This window comes from Ostrea edulis, chromosome 3 (assembly GCF_947568905.1).
Source record: "Ostrea edulis chromosome 3, xbOstEdul1.1, whole genome shotgun sequence".
Lineage (NCBI taxonomy): Eukaryota > Metazoa > Mollusca > Bivalvia > Ostreida > Ostreidae > Ostrea > Ostrea edulis.
The window spans coordinates 65069348-65083791 of NC_079166.1; the positions used below are offsets into that span (position 1 = coordinate 65069348).

General features: G+C 32.1%; 1 protein-coding gene across 1 annotated transcript; it reads left to right on the forward strand.

The window, feature by feature from the left end:
• The first annotated feature begins 10654 nt into the window (after positions 1–10654).
• On the forward strand, positions 10655–13943 carry LOC130053621 (uncharacterized). The gene is made up of 3 exons (XM_056160984.1): positions 10655–11029; positions 13091–13362; positions 13455–13943. Exons 1-3 carry the CDS (start codon positions 10813–10815, stop codon positions 13941–13943), a joined length of 978 nt encoding a protein of 325 aa, XP_056016959.1. The 5' UTR covers positions 10655–10812.
• Positions 13944–14444: the final 501 nt, after the last annotated feature.

Sequence of the window (14444 nt, forward strand, 5' to 3'; positions counted from 1 at the left end):
CAAAATGTATAATGCTCTTGTATGTTGATAATCACCACTTCATTCATCATGCAAATACCCGCTACTGCATTTACTTCAAATATATTAAATGGACAAATGTCAAATGGTTAGAGAATTGAATGTACATGGATTAGTTAGGAAATACATACTTTGATATGATTAGTTCCAAACATCCTTTTTATCTGATTAAGTGAAAATAGAAATATTTATGTTTAGTGTCCGCCCAGTACCTCTCATACGGATGCTACCCGGAGCCACTGAACGTTTCATGTTCTACTGGTCAAATACATCCCTTATCTGTGAATGTGGGGACCAATGTCTCCTCCCAGGATTGTCCAAGAACGTATCTAGAGGGATTGAGTAACATAAAAGCCTTAAAAGGACCGTACCATGACGATATCTGTGAGGATGAACTCAGCCATGAACAATCGTATACGTATCATGAAAGCTGCATAGGACGGACATACTGCTCTCCCAATGCTACAAATCGACTGGAAACACGTCTTTTGAACTGCAGCGAAAACATGTTTTCAAATTACACAACGTTCATGGAAATGGAATATGAATGCATTGCAAGTAAGTCACACCTGTTGATGTCTCAAAATGCCTTGCAAGCTCCTTGATGCTGGTTTTTGCTGAATTATATATATATATGATAACATCACACTAAACACTTTCTGAGATGAAATTGTCATTTATTATAAATAAAGTGAGAGAACATACCAATCGAATACAAAATGATCAGGGAAACTGCATAGAGAGTTCATATAAGTAAATCATCCATTGTCTAATACCGCAAAACAAAGTATAAAAATGTCAATCAACAACAAGAAAACCTTAAAACTGAAGCAAAGGGATGGCAACGATCTAAACTCATAACATGAATCTTGATATGCAAATTGAAATACTTTATTTGAAAATCGACACAGCGATCATTTGAAGAAGGGCATGATGGGTAAAATATGATCAAGTATATACTGTGTGTTACAAGCTGTCTGACATGTTTCATACCGATTGTTAGACCGTTCTTAACACACTAATTTTGACTACGGATAACTCTGTTGACCTGATCAAGATGGAGGGCTCACGGCTTGTGTGATCGGTCGATAGGGGATGCCTCCTCTTCCTAGGCACCTTATCCCACTTCTGGTTTATCCAGGGTCCGTGTCCGCTCAACTCTCTATTTTGTATTGCTTATAGGGGTTATGATATTGATCACAGTTCGTTATCTTCACCTTTCATTTGTGAATAATGCAAATATACAAGCGTTTTCATCGGAATATTTTGTGGTAAATGTGGCGATTTTGGAATATTAAAAGATTTATAGTTTTACAAAGTTCTAAAATTCTTTCGAGGGTATCCTATGCCCTTAATACATAAATTCAAATATAAATCATTTTTATTTTTTAGACGGTGATTATAAAAAGTACATTGTTAAAAGTTCAGAATATCTACGAATTGTGTACGGATGGTGTTTTTGTTAAAATGAAAAAATCTTTAGAATTTTTTGAGGAATTTGGATTATTTTATAGGTAATTGAAAGGTGAAAATGCGAAGCAATGTATGACGTATAGTACATTTATGCAGTATACAAGTAATATCGTAGTAAACATTACACGAGATCACTGGAACCGAGTTATTTACAAGTGGACTTTCTTCACAACGTTAGTAGCAAATGCGCATCAGTACAAATGATATAATGTAATATAACTAAATATTGTTTTCAGCACGGCAATATACATCCACATTTATTCTATTTGATACATGTCCGTGTTTGCCCAAATCTCTATTCTGTATTGCTTATAGGAGTTATGAGATTGAACACTGTTCGTTATATTTGCCGACTATTTCTGATGTTTTCTATATATTATGCATTTGAAAACATACAATCAAGGATATTATCTGTGTGGTCAATACGATGCTTTAGTTGCCTGAAATCTACAATATCCATCAAGCATGGGAGATAGCCAGAATATCGTACTGATTTAGAAAATCCCAACAATTCTTTTTACTATAGTGTCAACTACTTTAAAACATCCACACATGATAGGTTGATTAAAACGATACGTGGTAGATCATCTTCATATACAACTAAACTGCAAGACCTAGTCTCGAGAGATTAGAGACGAGACGAGAGCTTAGTTATTTAGGAAAAAGTACTTTATGTCCTCCATTTGTCTCTTGATTTCCCAATATTGCAAATAAACCCGAAACATATTATTACCAGTTCTATCTTAGACCTGTAGCGTCGTTAATTTTTACCTTTGAAAACAGCTAAATCAGTTTGGATGAAAAATGTTATTTATTAATGACAAACTTGATAAACTACTACAAATCAACTACCTTACTAATAGGGAGATCTCCGACAAACGCAATACGTCTTATTGAGCAAATGCTATGACAGACAGTGGGATCTCTCTAGAACTTCATAGAAACAATATTACATAGGAGTGTATAAGTATAACATCATGTTAAAGTACATATAAAAAATTCGGGGATCACTGGGTAACATATTTACACACAATAGTAAAAAACAATTGCAGGGTGATCTCCCCGTGATATAAAAACCAAGAACATGGAACTATTAAGGTGGCATTTACAAAGTTCAGCCAATAGATCTTTTACACAAAATGTAACTGTCTATAGGGTAAAGAAAAACTGGGTCGGTAAGATGGGGATGGAGGAGTGTTAACTTCTCGAACAAACAATCTCTTTGTGTCATAAAAGCGTCCTTCTTCAACAGGGTTAAATAAAAGTGACCATCAGGTGATCATTTATCTGCACTTTAATTGGCTATCAATGAGACCATGGACACACGATTTATAAATAGCTCGGTCATAAATCAATAAGTTAAAAACAAACATTAAAACCAAGTTTCAAAAATAGAATATGTACTAAAATAGATTGTTTGATACAACGATGGCATAAAACACTTCATTGTGCAATGATATTACATTAAAACACCGAAACCGGCTACTAGATGATGTAGAGCTTATCAAACGATATGCATCTAGTCAAATTTTGATCGGGTTCAATGTTTCTATAATTCAACATAGATTGTTACTGCAGTTCGTGATAGAAATCATGGTTTCTTTATTATTCATGGTGTAAGAGGTATACAGGAAATCAAGAAGTTGTGACATTTAAACAACTTATGATACAATTTCAACGAAATTGATTTGTGAGCTTCCTAGCAATGACTAAGTTGAAGATAACAAACCATGATTAATCTCACAATGCCTGTAAAGAAAACAAAATGGAGAACATGTTTAAACGGATATCTAGAAAAATTGCCCTCTAAATTGATTCTTATATGTACGTTGACTTTAATGAAACCGCTGATTATATCTACATGTTGCCTCTTTTTGCGCAAAATTTTGAAGAACACATACTTGAAATATCAGAACCATCAAGCTACTTAATCAAATATTAATTGAGAGAATTCCTATTCTAGACTTTCTGTTGAAACTTAATTTGTATTGATGAAAATAATATCTATTCTAAACCTAGAGAATCAGATAACCTGTAATAATGACAATATATACATATATACTGAATAGTATCTTATATATTTAGATATCTGCAAAGGTAGAAAGATTACTTGGCATTTTACATTTTAAGATATATTCATATATAAATAAATCTGCATAATATTTTCGATTTCTATTCTCTATGATTTATATTTCTTTTCAACTTTTATTAGATATATTTATAAATAAAAAAAAATTACATAATATTTCATATGTTGACATAAATCTATAGATACAGAAATTTTGTAGAACTTTTCATATTTAGATATGCTTTTAGATATGAAACGTAATATTCTACATGATTAGAAGTAGGGAGATTGCATACTATTTTACATGCTTGGATAAATTGTAGATACTAAAATTATGTAATAGTATACATGTTGAGAGAGAGAGAGAGAGAGAGAGAGAGAGAGAGAGAGAGAGAGAGAGAGAAAGAGAGAGAGAGATTTTGTGTAGTATATTGCACGTTTAGAAATATTTATTTTATTGAATATATATGTTAAAAGCAAACTAACAAGTCAATGTTATGGGAATCAGGATGACTTCAGCATCTCTATCACTTACTTTCCATATCAAGAGTCATTCTCCGTAAGCATAAAAAAGATGTAACAAACGACCAGCACGGTTTTCGATGAAATGTTGCACAAAGTATACTTGCTTCAGTCATTTCATCATGACACCTTTAAAAATGTAATGTGGCTTGTGTTTCCATGGCAACATAACATCATTTTTCTTGCTATGACCGGGGCCTCAGTAAATGTTGAATGTTCATATTATAAATAATATATATATATATATATATATATATATATATATATATATTTCATGGTGCATCAATATTGGTACCGTATAAGTTTTACGTCCAAGCCCTTAATTCTATTTTACTAAAATATGTTGTGTGGATTTTTTTTTAAATAAAATGATATTGCTCGAACGTCATGACACAAAATAAATAACTTAAAATATCCAGAAATTGAACTGCATATTAGTGAAAATTATTTTAATTTTGTGCAAAACCCAAGATCCAATTTACTGCTCTTACATGCATAAATGTAAATCGTCTTTTTTAAAAGAACATAAAAAAAATCAGAGATGTGTATTTTCATGAGAGAAAATAAAATGATTTTAAAGTTTGAACATTTGCGAAAATAAGTGCTATTTATCGTAATCTAGATCACCTCGACTGTTGACTGCAATGCATATTTCATGTATATTTATGATTAAGATAAGTTATTTCTCTTTTTACGAAGTGAGAGTAGAAGTGTGTGATGCACGGAGAAGGATGATGTATATATTCTGAGGTGGTTTACGTCTTTTTATCACCTTGAATTTTGATTTAACACATAAAAGTGTTTGTTTGAAAATGTTATGCTCTCAATTATTTTCAAAACCCTTTCATTGGATATCTCTCGATGAATTTACGCATTTTTACCACGTGATCGTGATGCCGTAATGTAAACACTGTTCTTCTGACTGAGAAATTGGCCGAATATTAAAACTAGAAGTGCAAAGTTGGATTTAAAGGTGTCTAATGTCACCGAGATATTAGTTCAGATCCGTGAGTACTATATTATCATCTATTTTACCCCTGTTTCATAATATCACTGGACAGTAAGCAAATCTGTGAGTGACAAAATCTAATTACAATATAAAGTTCTAGCAAAACCTTGTATCAGCAATTCTTGTAGCGTTATCAGATTAGGTGTTTCTGAATAAGATAAAGATATACAATATTAGCTTTTATAATTTCTAAATATTGATGAAATCTATCAATTTAATTTCATTTAGAAGTCAGGAGTTGCAGGATCAGCAAGAATTATTTACTTTTTTATTTATACATGTTTAGACATTGACCTCAGGAATTCAGATTCAAGATAAGATGTTCTCAATATAAAATGAAGAGATAACTGTTTTCTGTGAGGAACTTGTAGATTCAGCATCATCATATGACAACACAAGTGTGGCTCTTAAAACTGGATCTAACATCACATGATTGATGAAAGAATGTGTGAATGCAGCTTCAAATTTTTTTTTTTGTTCAGCTGGAACGTGTCCACTGGGAAAACACAGACTGTAGAAGTGTATTCCATAAATGTATTAATAATTTGACTTCCTTTCATGAGAGGATTTGTTTTTGACTGAATAATGCTTGTGTAATATTTGTGTAAAAATTCAGAAAGTGTAACATACAAAAATAAATATGGTGTGTTATTCATTAATGACAAACGTATTAGTAGATAAAGCTAAATATATGATTGAAGTTTTATTTACTTATTTTCTGTGCAGAAAAAGTTGAGATATTTATTTCCTTCAAGTTTTTTTTAAAATGCAAAATAATGATTTAATAATAATCTAACAGAATGCAATCAGGATAAGTCAGAAACAGGATAACAATCACGACATTAAATTAATAAATTTAGATATACTCTGAATAATCAGAACGGACATGTATTTGCTTATGAAATAAAAAAGTTGCTAGTATTGTTTTATATAGGGAAAGGAATTCATTTTAAATTTCATCTCCTTGTAATGCATCTTTTAAGTCATTCAAATATGATACATAAACCCAGTTTTCTAATTTTGATACCTAAACCTGATCTTAGCAACAGTACCCCACTGTAATTGTGTTGTTGTAAACAATGGAGGTGTTGAAAATGTTATTGGTCATTGATCATGTTGATTATATATATATATATATATATATATATATATATATATATATTATGTTGTCTTTTGTCAAAGTATGACAGTGAAAATGAAAGGATGTAAAATTGTTGGGATTGTGCACTTGTGTGTCTATAAAAAAAGAACTTACATAAATCAAAGGACCATCTATACTCTCGGTTGACAGGTATGCTATCAATAGAGGTGTGTGGGTGGGGAAGGGGGAAGGTGTCAAACTATGACCAAAACATAGCATTAAGATTTCTGGTACATTACAGCTTTAGTCGACACAATAAGAAAATCTGGTTATACTGTTCAGGCAATTGGTAAATTATATATTTTAAAAAACCAGTTGCAAAATTTTTTGCGGAAATATACATACTATTGTTGTACTATATTTGCTGTTACAGCTCCTATTTAGTGTTTGCATGGAGACAATTTAACATTCGAATTACAAATAGAAAATTTTCTGAATTTAATGTATGAGAATTGAAGACTATTAGAGTAGGTATAGTCATTTCACACTCATCAGATATATTTATTTTGTCTTATGCATGTTATATACTTACCCCTCCCCTTCTTGTTTTTTTTTCTTTCTTTTTTTCTTTTATACAAAATATCAATGTTTTATTTTTGTAGCCTTCTACAGTCAATATATTATATATAAGAAATCCAGAATAATACTTCAGCGCTATTTAAATCCAATTAGAAACAATTTGTAGAATAAGAAATATTGCATTTAACGATTTTATTATTGATTTTAGAGAATTGTTGCTATGGTAGCCACTTATTTTGCCAATATTTTCCCCTACAATTATACATTTTGATTATCATTAAGTCATTTATATAGAGTGATGTTGATTTACCACGAAATGTCTCCCCATATTGATAAATAATAAAAAAAAATATACCATCTATGATAAATTTTTCAAATCTATAGATGAGGAAAATCGAGAATTTGGAACATTTTCATTCTCAAATTTCTCCAATATTCTGAAATACACATTTTGGGATTTTTTATGACATGAGAGACTATAATATTGATTAATTGAATATTGTTTAACGTCCCTCTCGAGAATATTTCACTCATATGGAAACGTCACCACTGCCGGTGAAGGGCTGCAAAATTTAGGTCTATGCTCGGTGCCTATGGCCATTGAGCAGGGAGGGATCTTTATCGACTATAGTATAGATGTTATAAAAAACAAGTATTTTTAAAAAACCTATCTTGGATTAAATAGATAAATTCCAAAGAAAAAGTGGGGAAAATGGTGTTGTTACCCCCCCCCCCCCCTAACAAAATTGGCTATTTTAAGACAGTTACCAGCATTTAATACTTTTAAAAGGAAGTTAGTTCCTGAGCCTTTGAACAAAACTGCTCAAGATGTTAAAACTAAGTATTTACTGGTTCAATACTGATCCCATTGGTGCAAACACATTACACATCTATTACTGAACCCTATGCAGTTGCAAAATTTCGTGTCAATTCAAATTTTGAAAGGGTTTGACAGGGATTCTATTTTGTGGCGGAATGATTCATTAATCAAAAAATTCTAAATTTGCATGATATTACAGTTTCTGTTTCATCCAATGTATCGTCTATTTTTATACTCCTATACCTACATTTCAGTTTTATGATTTATGATACAAGTAGTTAAGACTTTGAACTAGTTCAAATGTTGTAATTTATTAACTTGGTTGATATAGTTTTCAAAGCAGAACACAAATTCTTCAAAATGTTTTTTAAAAATTACTCGAAATTTTGTATAAAAATTCAATATTTTCGCCAATATTTCAAAAATTTGATCTCCAACCCACACTTTTTTAAAAATAACCGTTTTAAATTGTAAGACCAGACCTTGAAAATTATGTGAAATTCTAGAAATTGGCATTATTTCTGACATGTCCTTTTAAACTCTCAATTTTGATATTATGAAGTTTTTCCTATATCAAGTGCAAAAAGATCATCACATATTTCCATTACTAGTACTCAATTATTTTCTTATCTGTAATGTTAGAAGACATCGCTATGTATCTATTTTATGTAATGATTGATTTCTGTTGCTTATATAGTGTTGATACCAACAGAAAAATCAGATTCAATTGAATAATTTAAGTGCAAAAAGGTCATGTTTAGAACATTGTAGCTCAATAACAGGGGTTGCGACCCCAGTTTTGTTTTTAATTTCCAAATTCTCCTTCAATGTAGAAATCAAAAACACACTTCCCTAAAACTTGACATTAATCCAAATCTCAGGCGCGAACCTGTTTAAGGCAATGCATCTGAATCTTAATTATTTTGATCATATTAGAATGATTAATACATAATATAAAGCTAAAAGCATTGTCATTTTATTTCTTTATAAGAAATCTGGGAGTTGGATATGCTATATTTTATGGAATTGAGTCTTTGAAAATGCCCATTATTAGGTCAGGTCTGGTTGTCATGGTAACGAACACTCAAAATAATAAACTAAGTTGTTATTTACAATCAGATAACATAAGTAAACTCATAATTAAAAAAAGAATATGCATATTGGTGTCATGTGTTTGAACGAAATCTTCAGATTCTTTGATTTTTACAGAGAATGACTCTTAATGTTTCATTGTCACTGGCATATTGTAGTTATGTCTCTCAAATGATTCGTTCGTTACAAACTGGTTTGACTACGTATTACTCTGCTTACCTGATCCAGATATACATGTAGGACTCACAGGGGTGTGATCAGTCGATAGGGAATACTTACTCCTCGTAGGCACGTCCTCCCACCTTTGTTGTGTCCAGGAGTCCGTGTTTGCCCTACACTTTATTTTGCATTCTTTAGAGTAATTAGTTTATCTAAATAACACATCTTCGTTATGTTCATTTTTTCATAGAAACTACATTTGAAAACTATTTAGAAATAGAAAGATTATGTAGTAATATGGATGCTAAGATATATCTAAAGATTGAAAGATTGCATAGTATTTTACATGTTTAAGTATATTTAAGTCTCCCAAACGAAGTTTAGAGACATTGTTTTTGCTCGGTTCTTCTTCTTCCGCTTCTTCTTCGCCTAAAACTGTCTGACACCGTTCTCCGTAACCAGTCGGTGAAAGTGATAAATATTCAAGGATATGATAAGCCAATGTATCTAGACGTGCAGAAATGTTTTGCTTTCAGAATGAAGTGGATTAGGGTACATTTTGGGGGATAAAATGGGGGTGGGGTTGATCATAGAACTCTATGGGGGGGGGGGGGGGATAATTCCAAAATTCAATAGATATAATTTCACAAATATGATAAATAGAGTTCTGGAGTCTTAAGAAATGAATAGAGAATGACAGGCCTACAAATAACTATCAAAGTCAAGTTACCCCAGTGACCTTGACATCTTATGATGAACACAAAAACTAGTATAACTTTAAAACCGGGACTGATAGCGACATGGAATCTTCAGAATTGGCGAGAGACTGACAGTGACTCCAGTTACCTTGACTTTGAACATGCAAAATAATAATTTTAGAACTGAAAGTAATAGAGACATGGGACCTTCAGAAATGACAAGAACATGATAAGATCTACAAACAATAATCAAGTGACTCTGATCTTAGAACATAAGATTGCTATTACTTAAGAATTAAGTCTGATAGACATGTGAGATCTTCAGAAATGATGAAAGGATGGTGATATATACAAATCAGTATGACTCCAAGCACCTTGACCTCTGACCTTAGATAATGAATTTGGTGTTACTTAAGAAGTAGGTCTGATAAAGATATGGAATCTTCAGAAATAATAAAAGGATGATGGGATCTGTAAATTGGTATCAAGGTCATGCAACCCTCGCGATCTTGACCTCTGACCCTAAACATAAGTCTGGTATAACTCTAGAAATGGGACTGATACATACATGGAATCTTCAGAAATGATAAAAGGATGATGAGAACTGCAAACTTGGATCAAGGGCATGTGACACCAGTTTTACTGAAGGAAAACAGAGGTGTTGTTTTTCAAAACTATTAAAATCAAAGATTTTGTGATCTGGATTTTTTAAATGAAGTTAAAATTGACAAATATTTTGTCAAGGGATAAAAATAGTAGTACGCAGAAAAAGACACCTTTATACAGCCAGTACTTCGTTTTTAAGACTCTATAATCGGTAGATTATAATTATATATTGTTATAAATACAAATATCCTGTAGTATTTAAAATGTTCTGATATATTTAAAGATAGAAAAATTTCATATTTTTTACATGCTCAGAAAGATTTAGAGGTAGAAAGATTGTGTAGCATTTTACGGTTTTAGATAAAAGGATTTGCATGTTTAGGGGTATTTTGAGATAGAAAGATTGCACAGGATTCATCCGTGTTTGCCCTCTTTTTAATTTTGTATTTTTATAGGAATTAGGAGATTGGTCACTGTTCGTTATCTTCGCCTTTTCATTTCACATGTTTACATTTATTCATAGATGCAAAGATTGTGAATCTAGGAAACAACAAAACTGTTAGCCAAACCTCGGATACGGGTGGATCATTGCATCTCCAAGGAAACAGCTATGTTAAAGAAGGGATAAGCAGTAATACGGATAGTTTCCCGCTGTCTTGCTCTATCCATTCGTCATCGACAATTAGTATGATCAAGATAGAAGTTTTCGATCTACGCTTGTTCAGCGACAATGGTAGCTGTACACAGATGATAATTCTTGATGATGGAAACCGACATATTAATCTTACGTGCAACAATAACATTCATTTCCTCAAGGGTTTCTTTTTCGAAACAAACACCAGCTGTTTAAACCTAACATTGTCAAATGCAAGTGCTGATGGATACTTCTGGTTCAAATTTACAGGTAATATATATATATATATATATATATATATATATATATACCACTTCATTTCAATTTCTTTTTAAAATATATTTTTCAGATATGTATTTTTTCTAATTGACATGTTTTGAAGATTTCATCCGTAGATTAAAAAAAAACGTTAGCAAATAACGTTTTTGATTTTCATAAATATTTTGTCATTTAAAAAATTAGAATGCCTATCTGAGTAGTTTAGGCATATTGTCTTAGATATTCATATTATGCATCAAATCACAGCGAAATTTGGACTCTAAAGTACCGTATTTGCAAACAAAACATACTTTTTTATCATTCCGCGATAAATCACCAAAAAAAATTCATATTAAATACTTGAGAGCTTGTATCACTTTTTCGATGGTGAAATCATACTTCATAAGTATGATGTGTTTTAACGAGCCATAGTGTAATGAGCTAACTTAAACTTTTTAAACCTTGAAATTTGACTTACGTTTAATAGGAATTTTGACCCATTCAATATATCCTGAATTATTATTGACTGGCTTTCAGATTTTGTATATGCATTCTTTAAGGAAGTTAGCTTTTTCGCAAAACTGCGCAGGATGCTACAACTATGTATTTACTGGTTCAATACTCATCCCATTGATGGAAATATATTACGTATTTAGAACACAGCTTCTTAAAAAAAAGTTTGAATAAATTTACTTGATATATTTCATAAACTTATCATTCATTTTTGCCAACAATTTAAGATTTTGAACTCCAACTCCCACTTTTAAAGTTCTATTTTGAATTTTAATACAAACCTTGAATATTATGCAAAATTGTAGAAATTAACATTACTCCTAATGTGTCCTTTTACATGCAAACTCTCAAATTTGATATCATGGTTTTTTTTCTCATATCAAGTTCAAAAGGTCATCATTTACTTACAATACTTGTATTAAACTTTGTTATAAACTATACTGTATATACTCTATGTAATGATTGATTTGTCTTGAATATGTTGTGTTGACACCAACAGACAAATCAAGTTGAATTGAACAAATTTTCCAAGTGCAAAAAGGTCAGTTTTAGATGACTGTAGCCCAAAACAAACATTGGGACCCCAGTTTTAATTTTTGATTTCCGAATTCTCCTTTCACGTAGAAATAAAAAATAAACTTCGCAAAAATTGACATCAATCCAAATCTCAAGTGTGTACTTCTTTAGGGCAAGATCTTTTTATTTTGTGAAGTTTAACATCGTAACTTTCACTTGACATTGAAATTTTACATATTTTTAAGAAAATGTAACGTGTTAAATATCTTAGGAACTATTCAAGATGTTCTCCACATATATTCTTTAACGCAAGATCTTTTTATTTCGTTACGTTTGACATTGTGACCTTGATTTGACGTTGAAATTTTAAATCATCTTTAAAACAATGTAACTTGTTAAATATCTTTGGAATTTTTCAAGGGTTTTCATATTTTGTATATAGATACTTCATGATAAGACTGTGTACGGCAATTGTATTTGACCTTGTGACCGCGACCCACTTTCTTAAAAACCTGATCTTTTCAATATCTACTGAACTATTCAAAGCAAAGCTATCATATTTTTGTGCATACATTCGTTATAACAAAGCTTGTTATACTTTGGTGTTTGATTTTGTGACCTTGACCTTGATTATTGACCTACTTTTATTAAAACTGACCTTTTTAATAGATTCTGAATTATATAAGATGGATATTTCATATCTTGTATATATATTTCTTATAGCAAGATATCAAACCTTGATCTATCACTTTGTGACCTTGGGCTTATCTAGAACAACAAGACCATGTTAATCATATTGGTGTTAAGGCATAGCAATGCTAAGTGAATTAATTTTCCGTTATATTGGGATCCTTCAGGGCCAGGATTGGGCCACAATGTGGGGTCAACATTTTCATGGGAATAAAGATTGATAAAAATATCTTAAAAATCAGAACAGCGGAACAAGACAGGGTCAAGGTGACTAGGGTAAGCAATGTGGCCCATGGACCTTGTTTTATGGGTGATGATTAATCATTTATCTTATGAAAACATTCAATTTTGCAGTAGCTGAAATTCATGGATTCCTACACATCGAATGCCCCCCAATTTCATGTACGAATCCAATAACACCAAAACCAACAACAGAAGCTACATCAAAGATGTTAACATCAAATACAACAACAGCACCATCAGCAACAACAACAAATACCCATATAGCTAAGGGAAATACACCGATACCCCAAAAGGATGAAAAGTTAACTTATATACTTGTTGGTATTTGCCTGCCTTTCTGTCTTCTAAGTCTACTTTTCGTGATGTGCTGTCTGTGGAAAAAGGTGAGGTATAGTACATATGTAATCTAAAGTTCAAATAGAATTACGGTGAAAATAAAACAAACCAAGAAATAATGTAATATTTTCTTTCTTAGCAGCCAGTATGCATAACGATGTTTCGGAAAAAGACAAAATCACGTGTTCATCCTCTGAACGGTGACCGAAGATTGATTCGAAATGAAGAGGGACACTCGATACATGATGATAATGAGCACATGTCATCTCCTGTGATTGTAACTGAAGAGAGACACGAGACACAGTGTGATAGTGAACATATGTCGAGTTCGAAAATTCTAAACGAAGTAGGACACGCTAAACAACGTGATGCTAAACATAAACGATGTCCAGAAAGTTTACATGAAGAGGGAGAAGAGAGAGGTGATATTGAACGTTTATCACGGATACAACATGCAAATGAACAGGGTCGTGCAGCATGTCTTGATATTGAGCAGAAATTGCTAACCAAAATTCTAAATGAAAAAAAAAGCTTGACACAGGTTGGTATTGGATATACATCGTGTTCAGACACTTCAATTGTAGAGGGGCATGCGACACATGATAGTCGTGAGCAGAGGCCAAGGTAAGATATTTTGAATGAAGAGGGATGCGCCACACCGGATGGTATTGAGGACAGAACACCAACAAATATCATAAATCAAGAGGAACGCGCGACACAGGAAAATATCATAAATCAAGAGGAACGCGCGACAAAGGAAAATATCATAAATCAAGAGGATGGCACGACACAGGAAAATATCATAAATCAAGAGGAATGCGCGGCACAGGAAAATATTGAGGTTAGATCAGAGGAACGCGCGACACAGGAAAATATCATAAATCAAGAGGATGGCGCGACACAGGAAAATATCATAAATCAAGAGGAACGCGCGACACAGGAAAATATCATAAATCAAGAGGATGGCGCGACACAGGAAAATATCATAAATCAAGAGGAATGCGCGACACAGGAAAATATCATAAATCAAGAGGATGGCGCGACACAGGAAAATATCATAAATCAAGAGGAACGCGCGACACAGGAAAATATTGAGGTTAGATCACAAACAAGGATTCTAATTGAAGAG